The sequence below is a fragment of the Castor canadensis genome, chromosome 2 (assembly GCF_047511655.1).
Source record: "Castor canadensis chromosome 2, mCasCan1.hap1v2, whole genome shotgun sequence".
NCBI lineage: Eukaryota > Metazoa > Chordata > Mammalia > Rodentia > Castoridae > Castor > Castor canadensis.
This window is the reverse complement of record NC_133387.1, coordinates 102,305,461-102,327,130: the sequence shown is the minus strand read 5'-3', so window position 1 is coordinate 102,327,130 and position 21,670 is coordinate 102,305,461. Positions and strand designations below refer to the sequence as shown.

The 21,670-nt window shown below is 39.7% G+C and overlaps 1 protein-coding gene across 5 annotated transcripts in view; it reads left to right on the top strand.

Annotated features, from left to right (window-relative positions):
• Positions 1-21,411, top strand: part of LOC109676331 (uncharacterized) — an 88,835-nt gene extending 67,424 nt beyond the window's left edge. The window contains exons 1-7 of one of the 5 annotated variants that reach the window (XM_074065394.1): positions 4,382-4,606; positions 4,766-4,847; positions 6,662-6,787; positions 14,463-14,584; positions 15,301-15,442; positions 16,207-16,296; positions 18,570-21,411. In XM_074065394.1, coding sequence (XP_073921495.1) covers positions 14,543-14,584; positions 15,301-15,442; positions 16,207-16,296; positions 18,570-19,921 — 1,626 coding nt within the window. In that variant the 5' untranslated portion in view covers positions 4,382-4,606; positions 4,766-4,847; positions 6,662-6,787; positions 14,463-14,542 and the 3' untranslated portion in view covers positions 19,922-21,411. Of the gene's footprint in view, positions 1-4,381; positions 4,848-6,661; positions 6,788-14,462; positions 14,585-15,300; positions 15,443-16,206; positions 16,297-18,569 lie in introns of those variants that run through there. The other 4 variants (XM_074065395.1, XM_020152771.2, XM_074065393.1 and 1 more) reach the window with 4 other exon arrangements.
• The last annotated feature ends 259 nt before the right edge of the window (positions 21,412-21,670 follow it).

The window sequence follows — 21,670 nt, the reverse complement described above, 5'->3', positions numbered from 1 at the left end:
GTGAGACCACAAGAGCAGTGCCCAACGCCCAACAGATGTTGGCTGTATTGCACTGATTTCACCAGGTTACCTTTCAGATTGCAGATCTGAGGACAGTGGGCTTGCACAAATCAAACATGTGCATTACAGTCTCCAAAGATGGCTCTCACATGTATACTGTTACCTGTATCCTAAATCTAAGCCCTATTCTTCTTAGATATATTTCTTTGCTATTTACTTTCTCAGCGTTCTCAGTTGCCTCACCCCCCATTCTCACAGATTTTTTAAAAAATAAAAGCCATATTGATTTGTCTTTTTAGCTAATTAAATTTTTGTGGGACTGGTGTTTGATTTCAGGGTTTTGAGCTTGCAAAGCAGAGAGACCCTTGCAAAGAAGGTGCCTGGTTTAAAAATCCCTTTTGAGACAGACTCTTGCTATATAGCCTGTGCTGGCCTTGTATTCTCAATCTTCTTGCTTCTTCCTCCTCAGGGATGGGATTACAGGTGCCTGCCACTACATTTGGCTTCTCCTGGACTTGTATTGTCTGACATTTATTCATACATGATTTCCTCCTCAGCACATTCCACTGAAGCAGTTTTTAAGCACTAGCAATTTTATGGTTCTCTTGATGACAGAGACTGTAAAATAATGTCTCTTTTGTAGAAGTTACAGTCTGATGAGAGAAAAACAAGAAGGTAATGTATTTTTAAGAACCTTAAGAACCTGGGGAATATTTAACCAAAGTGAGAAAAAGAAACATGAGATGTGATCATTTAGGAAGGATGATCAGAGAAGACAGTCTTAGGTGGAGTTTGTCTGAATTCACTGTAGTGGGGATTGAACCCAGGGCCTTGAGTGTGCTAATCAAGTACTGTACTACTGGGCTCCATTTGTCATAGGATTATTAAGGGTTTTTTTGGTGTCCCTTGAGTTTTAGTTCCTGTTTTCAAAATGTTACACATAATTATGAATACAAAGATCTGTATTTGAGAGTCTACATCACTCTTGGAAGCATAGATTTAGAAATTGGTAGCTTGAAGCTTGTATTTAAACTTACAGAGCAGTTCACCTAGGGAGTTGAGAAGAAAATGAGAAAAGCCCAGAATTAGCCTTGGGAACCATAGTGTCAGATACCATGAAAAAGGAGGATCCAGCGTATGGGTCTGCATCAGAGGAAAAGCCAGGACATTATTTGTCTGAAGCCCAAGTGAACAAAGTGTTTTATGTTCAAGAGTTCAGATTTCTGTTGGGCAGTGGAGTTTGAAGTTAGCATTCCCTATCTTCTCTTAGTGAATTTTATTACAAACAAAAAAGAATAGGAGAAATATTCTGAAGGCTCCATTTTCTAGGAAAGTAGGAAAAAGCTGGCAGTCCAGTGTACAAGATAACATCATTTGGGAGAAGTTGATTATCAATCATGGGTGTCTGTACCTGGAATTGGGTTGAGAAGGCTGGGGCTGTTGATCTCAGACGATCTACAAAAGCAATTTATAGAGATGGTGGGCATCAATGGTTGGTGTCCAGGGTGGTGCAATGAAGAAAAACTGATGTTTCTGAGAAACAGAGTAAGTGAAGTTAAATTAGGCTTCACAGAGGGCTGCTTTCATCCAGAGTGGGAAAGAAGAGGTTTTATATTTTAAAAACTCCTTTAGATGCCTGAAGTTATTTCCCAGGTAAGAATAAAAACTAAAGAAACATGGATGCAAATCACAGTCCCAAAGCCATGTTCCTGTATAGTTGGCAGTCACTTGGACCTCACTTGTATTCTGCAAGTACCTGGTCCTGAAATTCTTGCACTGTTCAAAGTAGGATAATGAGAAGAACAGCAGCAGGAGACCCCAGCATTGTCAAACCAATAAAGAATGTCAAAACGTGCATGTTGTTTCTAGTCATTTTCATTCCTGTGTTGTTTACTGTTACCTTTTCTTGTTTATTGGTCTGCTTTGTCTTAAGGGTTTATTCTTTCTTGACTCTTCCTGTCTTACTATTGTTTCTTCTGTGTGTAAAAGACCTTGAACTATCTTGTGCAGTGCTGGCTTGGTAGTCATAAATTCCTTTAGCTTTTCCTTGTTATGGAAGGTGTTCATTTCTCTTTCAATTAGGAATGATAGTTTTGTTGAATGGACTAATTTAGGTTGACAGTTGCTTCTTTTCAGGGCCTGAATTATGTCTTTCCATGAACTCCTTGTATTTAGAGTTTGAGTTGAGAAATTTGCTGTTATTCTAATGGGTTTGCCTTTATTTGTGACTTGTCTTTTCTCTTTTGCTGCTTTCAGTATGCTTTCTTTGTTCTGTGTGCTGAGTGTTTTGATTATGATATCTCTGGGGGTGTTTCTTTTTTCGTTTTGACAATTTGATGTTCTGTAAGCTTCGTGCACCAGGATGACTCTCTCTTTCTTGAGATTAGGGAAGTTTTCAACTATTATTCTATTGTATATGTTGTCTATGCCTTTAGTTTGTTTATCTTCTCCCTCTTCTACACCCATGATTAGTGGATTTGGTGTTTTCATGGTGTCCCAGATGTCTTGGATTTTCCATACATATTAGCATTTTTTTGTGATCTTTTACTGTTTTATCTAATTCCTTTACTTTGTCTTCTGTTACTGACACTCTATTTTCATCTTGCCACCACTCTGTTCACCATGCTTTTTTTTTTTTTTTTTTTTTTTTTTTAGAAACCATATTGTCTTTAATTATTTTAGGCATCAGCATATAGATACCATATGGAGTTTCTTTTTTTTTTTTCATTTTTCTTTTATTATTCATATGTGCATACAAGGCTTGGTTTATTTCTCCCCCCTGCCCCCACCCCCTGTTCACCATGCTTTCAATTGAGATTTTTATTTGGGATTTTGAGCTGTTTATTTCCAATTGATTATTTTCCAGGTTTTCCATATCTTTATTAACTCTCTTTTCATATCCTGCATAGTCTTATTTTCATTAATCTGGTGTTTTTTGTATTCTCTTTGAGCTCATTTAATAGTTTATTCATGTCCTCTTTGAGTCAGACACTAGCTTTTGTGTCCCTTTTTTGAGCTTGTTAATCATCATTACTATTTTTTGGAATTCAATATTTGATATTTTTCCTCTATGCAGTTTTTTAGATCCTTAGTGTTGGAGTTGGCTTTGCAGAGAAAGTGGTTGTCTTGCTGTTTCATTTTGAATTGAGATTTACTTACCTCTCAATATTAACACTGAATGCAAATTGCCTCACTGCCCCTAGGTGGTGGTTTGAGCTAAGGTGTGAACAATCTGCACATATTTGCTATGGAAAGGAAGGCTAAGAGAAAGGGAGAAAAATGCTCATCCTGAAATACAATATTAAGTCAAAGAGTCCTGGTCTCTCCCTATCTTAGCCTGCCTCTGTACCATTAAGTGAACAATGCAGCCAAATATTGGCAACTTCACCAGATTCAATCTAACACATCCAATGGCAGCTATCACTTATAAAATACTGTATTGCTCCTAACCACTCAAAGGAGAAGTGACTACCATTACAGCCCATTTTACAGATTCCAGAACCGAGGCTCATCTGTACAAAGACTCTAAGACAAGAGTCTGACTCCAGAGCCCTCCTGTTGTCTTCTGCAGTGAGTCCTAAAATAAGATATCCAGTGTTGCTAGTGTTCCCTCTGACATTCATAATTACTGGATACTGATGACATTGGCACCGCCCTGGCTCTAGCATTACATGCCTGAGATATCTTCATGAATTTCTTTGCTAAATGAAAATTTTCTTTCCCAGAGGCCAGGCTTTGCTCCAGCACCTTGCCTTTCTCCCCCTTATTTTAAAAGATTGTTTGGAGGCAGCAATTTAATCTCTGGGATTGGAGGCCCATCTGGGCAGGCAGTGCATTTTCCCTCTCTCTTCAAGATGCCATTGCCTTTTTTGGCAGGAGCTCTTTTAGGTCAAAACCTCATGTTGTCCATCATGGAATTTCCCCAATTGAAATACGATGCCAGTAACCCCGGGAATCTTCTGGACAGCAAAGGAATGAGCTTCAGCAGAAGAGAGTTCTTCAACCGGATCTCTAGAATTTTTTTGCCAGGGCAGTCCAATCATGTTCCTTATCTTGCTGTCTGGAGTAGGTAGGAATACAGCATTGAGCCACCGCTGTGGCGCAACGTATTTAAGCTTAAAGTTTTAAACTTTTATCCCACAATGTGCTGGAATGTGACTGCAGTATTTAATACTGAAGCAGGATTCCTCCTGGTATTACTTGGGTATGAACCAGTTTGAAAGCATTTCATCCTGGTCTATTTGCAATAAAGATCACCTAGGAGGTGTAGTGTCCCTTGCCCTTGTGGAACCTTCACAGAGGCTTGTGGGAAATGTAGTCTCATCCAGATCAGTCACCAGAATCAACAGGAGAGTGGCTCTTACGGGTTTCTTCTGCGCAGGCGCAGGCTCGCTCCCGCCAGAATCCACCCGGAAGTTTTCCCCGGAAGTTGCCAGACCGGCGGTTCTGAGGATGCTGTGGCAGGGTCTTTGAGTTCTTCCACGAAATCCTCTTGTGGGGTGATGAACCTTGGAGGGTGACAGAGAAAGCGGCTTTGAGGACTTTAGGATGCAGGACCAGCGACCCTAACGAGGTGTTGGCGGAACCGCAGGTTGTCCTTCCTCGGGTCAGTGACACAGGTGGTGGGTGGAGCCAAGCCGGGCTAGTGGGGAAAGTCGCAGCAGCCATGTGTGTCGCTGCTTGGCTGTGGGTCTGCAGTGTGACTGCGGCTGGGAAGGCTCAACTTGGAGCAGAGCCTTTCCTTACTTGGTCCTGTCACGTCTAGTGGCACAGCGCGGATCGTTGTCTTGCGGGTGCGTGGAGGCGCCTTCTTGGAACTGTCACAGGATGGTGTCCCCAAGTTCCAGGTACATTTGTTATGCAAGCACAATGGCAAAAATACTGAGTTTCAGCATGCATGTCTCCATGAAAAGAGGAGGAATTACAGTGGGAATGCGCGTTTGGAGTCCCGTGGGGGAGTAAGTAGTTCCTCCTGTAGCCCAAGTGACTTTCTCTTTTTTTGGTAGTACTGGGGTTTGGATGCAGAGCCTCAAAAGCACTGCATCCTGGAGCTTTACTCCCAACCCTTTCTGCTTGTAGTTACTTTTTTCAAATTGGGTCTTTTTACCACACTTTTTTGTTTAGAGATAATTGGACTTGAAATCAGGGCCTTGAAGCCATGCCCCATCTCTCAAATAGTGCTTGCTTTTGCCTGGAAAGGCCTCAGACTGTGATCTTCCTCCCACCTCACCTTCCCTCGCAGCTGGGATTGAAGATATGTGCCACCATATCCGGTCCCCAGGTGCATTTTTTTCTGAATAAGTACCCTTTTTAAATTTTTTTATTTAGTTATTATGCTGTGTGCCCCAGGTGCGTATTTATCAAAGACTTAATGTTTAAAGTATTCTCTCTTTCTCTGTCTCTCTCTCTCTCTCTCTCTCTCTCTCTCTCTGTAGTAGTGGGGTTTCAACTCAGGACCTCATGCTTGCTAAGTAGGCACTTCTACCACTTTAGCCATCCTGCCAGCCCATGCTCTGGTTATTTTGGAGATGGAGGGGAGTCTCATGAAATATTTGCTGGTACTGGCCTCAAACTGTGATCATTATTTATTGCTGATTGAGTTGATTATGTGTTAATTAACCCAATTGTTTTAGACGGGTTTGGGGTTTGAACTCAGGGTTGCTACTTGAGCTGCTATCCTAGCCCCCTTTTTTGTGATGGGAGTTTTCAAGATAGGGTCTCTGGAACTATTTACCCAAGGCTGAATGCAAACCACAATCCTCCTGTTAATGGAAAAATGGTCCTGAAAATTACCTCAGTTCTTCCATATCGCAGGAGAAGAATTAAAGCAAGATGCAAAGATTCAGTGAAAGTAACAGTAAAGTTTATTACAAAACATTACACTTTCAAGAGACTGAAAGCTGGTTTTCTCTAGAATGACAGCAAGGGGTCGGGGCAGGAGAGACATTTCCTGTTCCTCATGCCACACATGGGAACAAAAACTCAAGATGGCGGTCCCCATTTCAAAATTGTTATACTGGAGAGCTGAAGGAATATCCTTGATCAAAGATAATGGGTCTGGGTAGGTGAGATGACTGTTAAAACAGGGAGGGTTTACACTACCTAATCACACACACATCCACCCAAATCATCTAGACAATAGGTGTGCTTTAGAACTTTCCTTTGAATACTGCCCATCCTTCCAGGAATCCTTGTAACCCCTTAACATCTCAAAGAGGAAGATAGAAACAGCTATCTCCTTAGCATCTAAAAGGACATGAGAGAGGGCTAGCTGTTCTGGCTCTCCTGGTTCCAATATCAGAGCCTGTCCCTTTAAATTTATTAAAATAATATAATTTCCCTGTCTACTCTTGTGACCACCACCTATATCTAACTGCTACCTATCACTCCTGGTCTCTATCTCCTGAGTAGTTAGGATTACAGATGTGAGCCACCAACACCCAGCCCATTAACAAGTCCAGTTAATGGACTTGTAGGTGTATATATATATATATATATATATATATATATTTTTTTTTTGCTGGCACTAGGGTTTGAACTCAGGACCTTAAGCTTACTAGGCATGTTCTCTACTACATTGGGGTCTTTGTTGCCTTTTCTTGTGTAAGGGACTACTATTCCACTCAGAGGTATTTTTCTTTTTTTTGGTCTATATTTCCAGTTAACTTACAGAGTTCTGCACAGGAGAATCAGAACCAAATAATACCTGTTGACTGATGAGTCTGTTCTTCTCAGCTACACCTCCAGAATGTGCTTCTGAGAAAAATTAAAAATGGCTCTATTTCTGGTGAGTTGTTTGTTTATTCTTCACTTTGTTTCATATAGTATATTATGAGCTTTGTGAAGTCTGTAAATACAAATGGAATTGTAGAAATGAATAAAACGGCTTCAGGTTAATGCACATAAATAAGATAGAGTTGACATGTAGACACAGGCAGGGTTTCTTCTTTCTTTATTTTTTTTGCAGTATTAGGGTTTGAACTCAGGGATTCAGGGACACACACTCTACCACATGGTAGGCAGACACTCTACCACTTAAGCCACCTCATCAGCCACAGGCAGGTTTTAAGATGCTAAAAACGTCTGTGTTGAACAAATTTGTCTCTGGACTTTCATTATTGAGATTTGAACACCTTGTGCTTATTAGACATGCACTGTACCACTTAAGCCATGCCTCCTTTTTCCTTTAGTTATGTTTCAGGCAGGAACTTGAGTTTGTGCCTGGAGCGCCAGAATCCTATCTCCATCTCCTTTGTTTCTGGAATTGTAGTTGTGCTCCAACACTCCCATCTTGGTTTTTGAGATAAGGTCTTGCTAACATTTTTGCTCCTTATTACTTTGAGCCACAATCCTCCTGTCTCTGGCTCCAAAGTATCTAGGGTTAAAAGTGTGTGCCATCATGCCTGGCCTGATCTCTGGTCTTTCTGATGCCATGACAAGGAGAAGTCACATTTGTTACATGATTTGAATGCTACCTGAGAAGAGAGCGTGCTAACTTCTCATGGGACATAAAAACTTCACCAAAGGCTAACATATCTTGTTTCATAGATGGTGTAATGAGTTTTTCACAACCAACCTGGAATTATCACTTCTAATGTTCTGCAGTGGAAATGATTATCTGGTACGAATGTAATACTCTCAATAAATTTTTCTGGAGTTGCTAAATTAGTGTGATCTCAGGCAGCTTTTGAAAGGCTATATTTGATTCATGGATAAAACCTGGAATATCTGAAGATTGAGTTTACCACAGGTTGTTCACTGACTCGGTATCTGTCAGCCCACATGTACATTTGCACACTGTTCAAAGTTAAATTTCCTGGCAGATCTTCTCACTGTTCATTTGTCCTTTAACTCATTCAGCATTGCTTAGTTCAGCTATTCAGAAGCCCATTAGTAACCTAAGTTGTAGTCCACATCCATTGCATTTCACCATATTTGAAGATACTATACGTAATGTACTCCTTGACATTCTTTGTTAGTCCCCATCACAGTGTTTCTCATGATGTCTTCTCTGTTGCCCTGAATTCTTCTGCCTTTTCTGCTCCTTAACATAACCCAACCAAGTGCTCCATCCTAGGCTCCTTTCTTCTCACTCAGTGGATCTCCCATATGGATCTAACTGACTGTGGTTCACACTTCCTTACATACAGCACCACAGCCATCCTGCCAATGTTCCAACTCTCAAAAGTGGGATTTTTCCTGGACTCCTCCCTCTGTGTTAGGTCTAAGCTCATCTGGTATCAACTTGTGCAACTTTTTGTTTATTCTTTTCGTTTTGTCCTACTGTCAGCCCAGTGCATGTAGGGAGAGGATCTGATCATGCTCATGAATAAACATGGTTAACTGGAGATGTCGTTCCTAGCAAAACTGGAAGAGTGTATTTGCACAGAATAGTGCCTCTAAACAGCACATGCGGTGACATTCTCTGGAGTCCCCTACAAGAGAGCATTCAGGAGTTAGTGGAACACAGTTTAGAAAAGGTCAATGGAAAAACATGCAAAGAATAAAACCAGAAACACAAATTATCATTATTTCTAACTTGTTCATATAAATTTGTCAGAGACTAAATTTATACTTTTTATTAATATACTGCTGTCTTAATTCAATAGGATTTGTCATGTTTACAAACTCCTTTAAATACTGCATTTATTAAGTTCTCTGCTATTTTACCTAACTATTTAAGAATGAAGAACAAAAAATGGATATTTACACCAGTTATGGCTATGTTTATGGGCTATAACTGTATTTTATAGTTGGTAAAGGATAAAACATGGTAACCTCATTAGCTGAACATTTAAATTCACAATTGATTTTGAGATACAACAAAATTGTGAAATGTGCTTTATCATTCACTTATTTTGAGCCTAAAATTAAATCTAAGCCTCCAAACTCCATGTTTCAATCTAAATCTAAGGTACTTGTTAAAGTTGCTAGTGACTTTTAAGGTGTTCCAACTAGAAAACTTACTGGCTTAAATAGAACTTATTATTACCTGTCACAATCTTGGTGCCAGAGAGCTTTGGATCTTATCTCCCCTGTAGATCTTCACATTAACCCTGCATGCCCTTGACTCCTACATCATAGTGGTCTTTATCAACTTGTCCACACACACCCAGCACACAGTGAGGACAGTGACATGAATGTGTTGGGTTTGGGTCTACAGGAGGCACCCTACCCACACTGATCTGAGTTCAAGCACCTGAGCCAATTTTTTGATTACCTAGTTCTAGTCCCTGGGAAAGACGCTCATGCCTCTTCATTCTGCTCTGTGGGATCTTGCCATTCTCTGAGTTGATGTTATGTTTCCTTAAGAAAAACCTCAGTTTGCAGTTGATGAGCTTTCTCCACCTATGGCTTACTTACATTAAATTGAGTATTCAGTGTCCCCCTTTTCATTTCATGTGTGTGTGTGTATGTATTGATCTCAGGGCCTCAATGCTAAGCATATACTCTACTACTGAGCTTCACCTCTAGTTGTCCCTACTTTTCATTTTTTCTGACACTTGTCTCCTTGGATACAGGCAATGACACAGTGTAATCACTTTTTTTTTTTAAGAGTATGCTTACTTTGTACCAAAATCCATTAGACAGAAGCTATCCCCTCCTCACCTCATACAAACTCTTTGTGACCGGTCCTGTTCACTGGCCTTCCCTTCTCTAAGGCAAACTTGGAATGTCAAATGGTCTTTAATTCATTGCTGTCCTCTGATTTTTCTTAGAGGCAGAGAGAGGTGGTCTGGTAGTCCCCACCTTCTTCCCAGGTGTCTCCATAGGCAGATCCTGACAAGGTGAACCTTCCTCTCAGGTTTCCATGCTGTGAGAGGTAGAAGTTTTGCTGACTATTCTCCAGTCTGTGATCCACAAAACTTTTTCTGTAGGTTTCAGTGACACATGTATCCTTACCAAGAGTTCTGACTCACTTCTAGCTTGCATTAGGAGTCCTGCAGGCCACACCTCTGCTTGTTTCCCCAGCAGTGTGGCACATTATAGCTTTTTATTACAGCAACACTCCTGAATTCCAGATTTTAGTTATCCCATCTGTGTACAAGATCTACTCACATGGGTGCTTGAGCAAAATGTCTAATCCTGGCTACTCAGGAGGCAGCGATCAGGAGGATGAAGGTTTGAAAACCATCCCTAGCAAATAGTTCCTGACATCCTATCTTGACAACAACTGATTACAAAAAAAAAAAAAAAAAACCCCACTGGTGGAGTGGCTCACAGGACTAGTAAGAGTGTCTGCCCAGCAAGCATGAGGCCCTGAGTTCAAATGTTACTGCCTTCAAAAAAGAAAAATAATCAGCTCAAATTGTGGTGACTAGAAACAGTTATTGCCTTGACTCCATGATTTAGGGAGACTCTGGTGCCTAGCTCATTTCAGGTACAGATGCAGTGAAGAAAAAACTGGGGAGGATCATCTGAAAACCCAATGGTTGCTTGGTGTTGGAGGAGACTCACTGTGGGCTGGCACTGTGCTGCTGGGGCTTGCTGGGGCTGTCTACGAGCACACCTACTTCCATGTGGTTCTGTACCAAAGAGGTCACAGGGTAGTTGGATGTACTACCTAGTGACTGGCTTTCTCCAAAATTAGTCTTCCATGAGAGACTAGTGAAGCTGCATGACTTCTTGCAGCCTTACCTCTGAAGTCCCCAAATGCCACCTTTGCTGGGTGGCCAGCCAAATCACTGAGGCTGGGCAAGGTTCGAGGCTCACATTTCCAACACAGAAGAACTGAAGAGGACTTGTGGTCCCTATAATCTTCCAGAAAGCCATTGGTAACAGTGTGTACATTTGCCACAAATACATTGTCATTTCCCTTGTGAACATTTCTTTGAATCTACTATTCCAAAGTATAATATTTGATTTTCAAATATTGATGCTTTCTGGATTTTTTTTTTCCCAGTGGTACTGGGATTTGAACTGAGGGCCTCATACTTGCCAGGCACTCGAGCCATTCCACAAGCATTTTTTGGTTTTGGTGTTAGGGTAATGCTGTCATTGGAGAATAAATTAGTAAGTACTTGTGATTCTATCTTCTAGAAGAGATTATAGGGAATTGATAGAAGTTGTTTTGTAATGCATGGTTGAATTTACCAAAGTATAATGTCATTATACTTTCTGTTTTTGAAAGATTATTCATTGCTTTTTGAATTCCTTCTTTTTTTTGAGAAGTGGTGCTAGGGTTTGATCTCAGGGCCTTGTTCTTGCCAGGCAAGCACTCTACCCCTTGAGCCACCCTCGTAGCCCTCAATTTAGTAGAAATATGTTCACACTGTGTATTTCTAACTTCTGAATTTGCATATATTGTGTCTTTTGTGAAATTGTTCCACTTTACCTCTCCTGTCGAGTATGTGGTCATAGATTTGTTCATAGTATTCCGTGTTATTCTTTTAATGTTCATAGAAAAAGTAGTTGACCCCCTTTCTTCATTTCTGTGTTCTGTACTGTGTGTCCTTTGTCCATTATTTTTTCATACCTGTCTATATGCTTAAGGGTTTTATTGAGTTTTTTTTTGGTGGTACTTGTGTTTAAACTCAGGGCCCTGTGTTTATTAAGCAGGTGGTCTGCCACTTGAATCATGCCTCCAAGCCATTTTTGCTATAGGGAGTTTTCCCATAGGGTCTTGTGGTTTTTGCTGGGCTGTCCTCAGACTGCAGTCCTCCTACCTACAGCCTTACAAGTAGCTGGGAGCATGCCACCACCCCAGCTTGATCTCAAACTGTGGTCCTGTCCATCTCTGTCTCCTGAGTAGTTGGAATTAAGGGCATGAGGCACAATAACTAGGAATTTTATTGATGGTTTCTCTTTTTTCAGCCAGTATGCTTTTTTTTCTTCCTTTTTAAAAATTGTTGTTCTGGGTTGGGGTACATTTACAGAAGTTCTTACAATGTATCATATATATAATATTTGAGTTCACCCCCTCCATCATTCTCCTTTTTCTCCTTCCTCCCATTACTGGAACAGTTTCAGTAGGTCTCATTTCATTTTTCAATTTACGTACATGAGTACACAGTATTTGCAATATATTCAACCTTGCACACCTTTTCCCCTCCTCCCACTGGGACCCCTCCCCCACAGGCAGGACCTGTTCCTCCCTGTGCTTCTCTGATTTTGTAAATGAAAAGAATTATCATTTTTGTTTAAGGTAGCTACATGGGGAGTATCCTTGTGACATTTCCTATGTATATATTTATTATAACCTGAATTGTTTCATCTTCTCTATTTTTTATTGATGTTTTCAAGGAACATTTTTTTCCCATTACTGATTTTCTTAGTTGAGTTTCTGTTTTAATTTCACTGATTTCACTTATAATTCTCCTTTTGCTGGTTTTAAATTTTACTTTCCCCCCTCTAGTTTCCTAAGGTAGGAATTTAGATTACTTATTCTAAACCCTTGTTTTTGTCTATTATACATATTCCTGCCATCCATTGTCTTATAAGCACTGGTTTGTATGCATCCTACATATTTTCATAAAATATGCTTTTGTTTTCATTTAGTTCAAAATTAAAAAGTTACTCTTGAGAGTTCTTTTTTACAATCTGTAAGTATATTGTTTAATCTCCACATATTTGGAATTTTTCAGTTATCTTTTTGTTATTTGTTCCACTCTGGTCTGAAAGCAGACTTTGTCTGCTGTCTAGTCTTTTAAATCCAGTGTGTGTTTTATGGCTGACAAGGTAGCCTGTGTTGGTGGTTGTCCACATGTACTTTGGAAGGACGTGTAATCTGTTGCTGGAAGCGATGATCTATTGATGCCAATTACATGCACTGGAACTCAACTGTTGTTGAGTTGCGCTGTGTCATTACTGATTATATGCCTGGTGGGTCTGTCCACTTTGAAGAGTGGATTGTTGAAGTCTTCACTTGTGCTTATGGGTTCATCTTTTTCTTGAACTTCCAGCAGTGTTGCATTCACATAGTTTCAGAATCTTTTGTTAGATGTATACAAGTTCAGAATTGTTACATGTTGCAGAACTGATCACTGTATTTTTACCCAGTGCCCCTTTTCTTGGTCACTTTCCAAGCTTGTGCTCTACAACTCAGCTATGTCACCAGCCCCTGATTTCCTTTGATTAGTATTTTCTCCATTTACTTTTTAAAATTAACATTTAGTTAGTATATATTAATTTTACAAAGGTGTTTCATTGTGATTTTTATATACATATGTGCATGTAATGTACTTTGTTCACATTCACCCCAACTCCACCATTTTTTCATTTATTTATTTATTTTTGAAGCAAGATCCCTCTTTATCTCATACTGTCATTATCAGCCCTGTGTAGCTCAGACTGGCCTAAAACTCTTGATCCGTCCAGTCTCTACCCGCTCTGTGCTTAGATTCCAGGTGTATACCAGCATGCCTGGCCCAGGGTGGTATTTGAAAAAGAACCTTCTCAATGTCTGTGTGAACCATAGAAATAATTTGTCTCCATAGAATATGAATATAATTAATTATGTTAGTGGAGCTCCTTTTTCCATTTTTGTTTCTGAGACAGAGTCTCACTATATAGCCCAGGCTGTCCTTGAACTCATGATCCTCCTGCCTTAGCTCCCTGAGTCTTGGGATTACAAGCATGCACCACCATGAAGCCTCAGAGTTCTTAACATTGACCTTTTCTTTATTTTTGGGACAAACTCAGAAAATTCTTTCTTGGTCATTATAGTCTATTTCTTGTCCTTGATTAGGAAATAGTAGTTTCCTTATGTTCTTTTCTTGTTACTTTCCTTCTCTGAAGACCATCCATTTCACTCACTATAATAATAACTTTAGGCAGCACTAAAATTCTGTTTTTTACCTTTTTTTTTTTTTTTAAATCTTGAGCTTCCATCTCTCTCCTGAGCTCTGGAATCATGTATATATGTGGTTGTTGGCCATCCCATACATGTGGTATCAGATATTCCAAATGTGGTATATTCAAGTCTGGGTCACTTTGTTGAATTCTTTTTTGGCAGTGCTGGAGTTTGAACTCTGGGCTGGCAGGTGCTCTACCATTTTGGTACTCAGCCAGCCCTTTTTTTAATACTAGGTATTTTCATTTCTTTCTTTTTGTTGTTGTTTTCTTGTGTGTATGTGTGCATTGGGTATTTTTGAAATAGGGTCTCATGAACTCTTTGGGATGGCTTAAAACCTGGATCCTGCTGATCTCTGCCTCCAGAGTAACTAGGTTTACAGGTGTGAGCCAGTCGCATCAGGCCTGCTGTTTTATTCTTCTTCTATTTCCCAAATTTCACATTACGATGCCAGTATTTAAGTAGCAGCAATCATGCAGGTCATGTGGAAGTAAAGTATCTTTTTATCTTTGTTCAACAAATTCTTAACCAAATTCTGTTCCTGCCCTTGTTTTCTTTATCTCCCTAAGGTTACCTCACTGTTCCGCAGTCTTACTTCTGTATCACCTGATGTCTCACTGTGGTTTCTTACCCTTCAATTTCCCTTAAACCTTTCCAATTCTCTTCCCAGGGATAACTGTTGGAATGTAGATCTGCTGTTTGCTCACCTGTTCTCACCTGACCTCATGTTTTACACCCGTTGTTTGGGAAATGGCTGAGATGCCTGGAGTGAACACAAACAATCTTTTGGAGGTAGGAAGGAGATGTTGTGATGCTTGCATGTATACTTTTAGTTTATGTCATTAGAAAACAACAAACACATAAAATGTGACAGATTATTTATGTATACAGAATGCATAATTAGTGCCCTTAATATTGTGTTTATTTTCATCGTGTTCCAATGTCATTAAGCTAAATATGAAACTTATGTGTAGTTCCAATAATATGGTAGGTGTTGTTTGTGGGATTGTGACTGGACTTCTGCTATTGCCTCAGCCTTGAGAACATGTTTTTAGCAAATGGAAGGGCTAAACATTCTAGACTTTTCAGTGAAGTGCAGCCTCATCATGCAAAATAGAAGTATATGGTCTCCTTCCTTGACCCATATATATTGAAGCTGTAAATGAATTCATCTAACAGATTCTGGGTTTTTATTTATATTTAATGGTTTCTTCATATCAGATCATAAGCATCTTAAAGGAGCAAAATTTTGTTCATGGCTTTTTGTTTTGTTTTGTTTTGTTTTGTTTATTAATAGAATTGAACTTGCTGTGTAGCCCAGGTTTGCCTTGAACTCAGAGTGCTCCTGTCTCATCCTCTTCAGTGGTGCGATTACAGCCATGTACCACCAGGCCTGTTTTTATTCATACTTTATTCCTGAGGGATAAGGATGTTTTTAGAAGTGTGAGGTAACTTTGTTATAACATTTTTAATATTATTTACTACTTAATATATTACTACAATGGCAGTACATTTCTGCGACTAAGTTGGTGTCCTTTGAGGATGTGGCTGTGAACTTTACCTGGGAGGAGTGGCAAGACCTGAATGAGGCTCAGAGGACCCTGTACAGGGAGGTAATGCTGGAGACCTACAGCAGCCTGGTGTCCCTGGGTGAGTGAAATGCCCTGTAGCCCTCAGGAGCAAGTGCTGACTTAGTAAATATATGAAAACTATTTAGTTGCACAGTTCCAGCCCATGAAGAACTCACTTCTTTACCCTCCCTTATGAAAAGTTCACATGTGCCCTTTCATTGCACCATTACAAAGCTGGGGTTTGTCCAGTTTTAAAGAACCTAATTTATAATGGAGGGGATAAACCAATTCAGGGTATAATACATGTATGTATTTTAAGGAAATGTCACAGTGAAATTCCCTGTGTAGCCCTCATAAACAAACAAAATTAAAAAAAATAAAGGGAAGATAGGTAAAAAGAAGTCCAGGGTTTGGAATAACATAAGAAAGGAGGGTGAATATGGTAAAAGTATTATATATTTGTGCATGAAAAGGAGACAGTGAGACCTATTGCATCTCTTCTAAGAATGGCGGGAGGTAGGATAAAGGAGAATGATGGAAAGTTTGAATCTAACTAACTATAATGTATGTAAGCACTTTGTAAATGTCACATTGTACCCCCCCGTACAACTATATCAGGATAATATATCAATAAAAGAAACAAGAAAAAGAAATTAACTAAAATTTTAAATGTACCCCCACAGTCATTCTAGTCCGAGTTCATGTGTTTGTAACCACTGTGGCTAGCAGCTTCCATGCTGGCACCACCAGTCCAGATCATGTCCATCATTTCAGAAAGGGATATTGACAGAAAAGTCCTGACTTAATCATTTGACAAAATTCTACATTGTTTTCCATGAACAGGGCAATGCATCACCAAACCCAAGCTGATCTTCAAGCTGGAGCAAGGAGCAGAGACATGCATGGAAGACTGCCAAAATCAGAGCCCTTTAGGTCAGCAAGTGCATTCTGGGTGCGGAGGCCATGCAAAGGGAGCCCAGCCGATGCTGGCCATGTTGTGCTGACTTCACCAGATTATCTTGCAGATTGCAGACCTGAGGACAGTGGGCTTGCACACATCAAACCTGTGCATTACAGTGTCCAGGGAAGGCTCTCACACTTATATTGTTATCTTTATTCCAAGTCTAAACCCTGTTCTTCCTATTTTTCTTTGCTTGTTTACTTTCTCGGTGTTCTCAGTTGCCTCACTCTCCTTCCTCATGGAATTTAAAAAATTTATTTACTTTTAGTTAACTATTTTTTTGTGGGAGTGGGGTTTGAATTCAGGGCTTCAGTATTCCAAAGCAGGAAGTCACTTGCAAAGCAGGCACTCTACCAATAGAGCCACACCTCCAGTCCATTTTGCTATAGTTATTTTGGAAGTGGAATCCTGTGAAATATTTCCCTTGAGCTGGCTTCAAACCAATATCTTCCTGATCTCACCCTCCTACATGGGCAGAATTATAGGTGTGAACCTCTGGCATCTGGTTCAAAAAATTTTTTTTTGAGACAGACTCCTGACACATATCCTGGCTGGCCTTGTAGTCTCAATCTTCCTGCTTCTGCCTCCTTAGGAATGGGTGCCTGCCACCATACTTGTCTTCTCATGGACTTGTATTGTCTGATATTTATTCATAAATTATTTATGCTTCATCACATACTGAAGCTGATTTTAAGCTTTGGAGATTTCATAGTTATAATGATGAAAGAAATTATCAAAATGATGTCTCTTTCATTGAATTTATAGTGTGCTGAGAGAAAAAAAAAAGTAATGTTTTTTAAGTAGTCAAATAAGAACCAGAGCAATATTATATCAACATGAGAAAAACAATGTGATCATTTAGGAAGGATGGTTAGAGAAGACAGTCTTAGGTGGGGTTGGTTCGTTTAAATTTGCTGTGCTAGAGATTGAACCCAGAGCCTCAAGGGTGCTGGTCAAGTATTGTACCACTGGGCTACATTTGTAGTGGGATTATTAAGTGTTCATTTTGACATAGCTTGAGTTTTAGTTCCTGTTTTCAAAATTTTTACACATAATAGGTGAATATGAAGATCTACGTTTGAAAATCTACATCACTATTGGAAGCACAAATTTGGAAATTAGTAGCTTGAAGCTGTTATTTAAACTTACAGAGCAGTTCACATAGGGAGTGGATAATAAAATGAGAAAAATCAAGAGTTAGCCTGGTGAACCATGGTGTCAGACACCATGAAAATGGAGAATCCATCATATTGGTCTGTATTTGGGGAAGAGCCAGGACATTCTTGATCCCAAGCCCGAGTGAACAAAGGGTTTCGTGTTCAAGAGCACAGATCTCTGTTTGGGAGTAAGTCCCATCTTCTCTTAGTGAATTTCATTACAAACAAGAAAGAAATGTTCAGAAGACTTTATTTTCTATGAAAGTAGGAGAAAGCTGACAAACCAGTGCACAAGATAACATCATTTGGGAGAAGTAGATTATCAAGCAAGGGTGCCTGTACCTGGAATTGACAATTCCAGGTCTGTTGATCTCAGAATGAGCCAGAAAAGCACTTTATAAAGATGGTGGGTTTCAAAGGTGGGTGTCCAGGGTGATACGGTGAAGAAAAAAACTTGTAATTCTGAGAAACAGAGTAAGTGAGGTTAAATTAGGACTTTGTAGGAAACTGTTTTCATCTAGAATGATAAAGAATATATATTTTTTGGAACAATTCCCTAGATTTGTATGGTTATTTCCTAGGTAAGAATGAAAGCTAAACAAATATAGATGCAAACTGCTGTCCCAAAGCCATGTTCCTGTTCAGGTGGCAGTCACTTGGACCTCACTTGTATTATTTAAGTTGCTGGCCTGAAAATTCTTGCAAATTTGTATGTAGAATAATGAGAAGAACAGAAGTAGGAGACCCCAGCATTGTCAAAACAATAGATTCAAAGAATGGGGGAAAGATGACAGGGGAGAAGCATACCATGGAAAACATGATAGATTGTAGGTGAATATTTTAATCAAGTACTTCCTCATGGAAATAAAATTAAAGACGTAAGAAAAAAACAGTTCAACAATATAAAATTTTTCAGTGTTATTTATTATTTGAAGTCAGAAGGAAGAAAATTATTTACTTATAAGCCAATACCTATTGTAATCTTACGCCAATAGGAGGGGAAGAACATCCTTTGTATACACATGCACATTTCATAGAAATGTTAGTTGTATTACATGCATATGGTTATTTTCTTTTTCTCATTTCAGATGTCCAGAAGGTTGATGTAATTGAGACCAGTGAGGAAAGACAAGACAGACATTTGCGGCAAGGTGGAATCACTAGGAATGACATGTTAACTAAGGAAAGAGTCACAATAGGACATGCCTTTTGTTTCAGTTCCAACCATATTTCAAATTTGATTGTAAAGAATACAAGCTCTTTAGGAGTGAAGTTTGAGAATTTGAATGTATGTCAGAACACGCATCTCCATAGTAGGCCTGAGAGGATGTATGCTAGTGAGAGACCCTATCAGTGTAATCAGTATAGAAAATACTTTGTCCAGAAGTCCCACCTCACCAAGAATGAGGTGACTCACACTGGGAAGAAGCCCTATAAGTGCAATCAATGTGGAAAAACCTTTGGCTGGAAATCAAGACTCACCCAACATAAGAGAATTCACACTGGAGAGAAGCCATATATGTGTTGTCAGTGTGGTAAAACCTTTCGCCGGAAGTCATACCTGACCATGCATGAGATGATTCACACTGAGAAGCCCTATCAGTGTAATCAGTGTGGTAAAATCTTTGGCTGGAAGTCACTCCTCAACTATCATGAGATGATTCACAATGAGGAGAAGCCCCATAAGTGTAGTCAGTGTCATAAAAGCTTTGTCTGGAAATCACAACTCACTATGCACAAGATGATTCACACTGGGGAGAAACCCTATCAGTGTAGTCAGTGTGGAAAATCCTTTCACTTTAAGTCAACCCTCAATAGACATGAGATAATTCACACAGGGGAGAAGCCCTATCAGTGTAATCAGTGTGGAAAAACCTTTGGCCAGAAGTCGCAACTTGCTGACCATGCAATAATGCACACTGGGGAGAAGCCCTATCATTGTAATCAATGTGGAAAATCCTTTGGCTGGAAGTCAGAGCTCACCAAGCATGAGAGAATTCACACTGGGGAGAAGCCCTATAAGTGTAATATATGTGGAAAAACCTTTGGCTGGAAGTCACAACTCACCTATCATGAAATAATTCACACTGGGAACAAGCCCTATCAGTGTAATCATTGTGGAAAAATTTTTTGCTGGAAGTCACACCTCACCCAGCATGAGAGAATTCACACTGGAGACAAGCCCTATCAGTGTAGTCAGTGTGCAAAATCTTATCGCCAGAAGTCAAGCCTCACTATACATGAAATAATTCACACTGGGGAAAAGCACTATCAGTGTAAACAGTGTGGAAAAAACTTTGGCCGGAAATCACACCTCACTAAGCATGAAAGAATTCATACTGGGGAGAAGCCCTATAAGTGTAATCAGTGTGGAAAAACCTTTGGCCGGAAGTCAAACCTCAGCAGGCATCAGACCACTCACAAGAGAGGAGTCTTTTGATGGCAGAAGAGCTTTCTCAGATTTCAAACCTCAGAAAACATCAGAGAATTCACATGATGGGAAATTCTTGTATGGCAGAGACTATGTGTCCCCCAAAAGCCATTTTCTTTTTTCTGATATATCATGTGCTTTTTTCTGCCTCCACTTATTATGGCAAAAAGTTCACAAGTCTGTGGAGATTCAGACACAAGTGATGAAAATTAACTTCCTAGCCTGTAATGTAACAATAACTTTACTGTCCTCCCAGATTCAGGATGGGAGCCATGGGTGTCTTCAGTCACTGTGATTTAAGACAGAAATGAAGCATGAGATAATTCATACTGGGGAGAAGCTCTATTAGTGTGATCAATGTGGAAAAACCTTTGACTGGAAGTCACACTCAGGAAGCATCAGACCACTCACAAGAGAGGAGCCGTTGAAGGTGGAAGAGCGTTTTATAGAAATTAAACCTCAGGAAATACCAGAGAATTTACATGTTGGAAAAATCCTCCCAGACTTGGAATGGGAGCCATAGGTGTCTTAAATCATCATGGTTTAAGACAGAATTGAAGAGAGCAGAGGACTTTCCATACTGGCCCAATGACCCATATTTGTTACATGTGAGAGAAAATACCTATTATGTTGAACCATTTTATGTGTGGTCTGTGCATTTCAGCACCCATAGTCACTGTTGCTTACTCATTTTATGAGTTTGGGAAGTATTCCTGAGAGACTCACCCAGTTCATGATTATCAGATAATTCATACAGAAGAGAAACCTGTTTTGTCATCTTTCATCTCCAAATCAGGTTTTAGGAGAATGAAAGAAATGTGAGGGCCCAGGAGCAGTTCCACGTGACTATAATCCCAACTATTTGAGAGGTGGAGTTTGGAGGATTGTGGTTTGAGGCCATCCTGGAAAAAGAGTTCTCAAGACCTCATCTCATCTAGTAAGCCAGGTGTCAACACAGATGTATACAGCTGTAACTCTAGCTCTGATTGGTATAGACAGGATTGTGTTCCAGATTGCTCTAGACAAAAACTGAAACCTATGTGAAAAATAACTTAAAAACAAAGGCTTGAAATATGACTCAAGTGGTAAATGAATGCCTTGCAAGCTTGAGGTCCTGACTTTAAACCTTGGTACCACCACCATCCCTCCCCCCAAAGTGGAGAAATGCTGAAATAAATTTGGAAATGTCTTTATCAGGGAGGGCTATCTTGCTGAACACTGACAGTAAAGTAATTCTATATTTGTAATGCATTCAACCTTTGTATAAAGCCATCTTTGTGCCACAGGTGTGGCTGAAGTGGTAGAGCACATGCCTTGCAAATTAATGTGAAAGAGAGTGTGAATTCATACTCCACTATCACCAAATTTTTATTTGTTAGTATCAGAGAATTTGTAATGACAGGAAAAGTATCTGTGGTCTGTAGTACTGATGTAGCTTTTCAAATACAAATTTTAGTTATAGTCTCAAAAATATAAAACATTTGATTATATACCACTAATGAGATGTGAGTGGTGCTATTGCCTGCCAAGGTACATTTACTGTGTTTGGAGACATTTTTGTTGTCACGACTGGAGGTTGGGAGGTAGTGATGACATCTAGACCCCAGGGTTCAGAGGAGGGATTACAGCATACAGAACACAGACCAGCCCCTCTGCTTACGAGTATTTTATGACAAGAATTTTCTTTAACAGGGCCCAGAACCACCAAGGGAACCAAATAGAATATTGTGATTGAGGTTCTTGTGCACTCCATTTCTG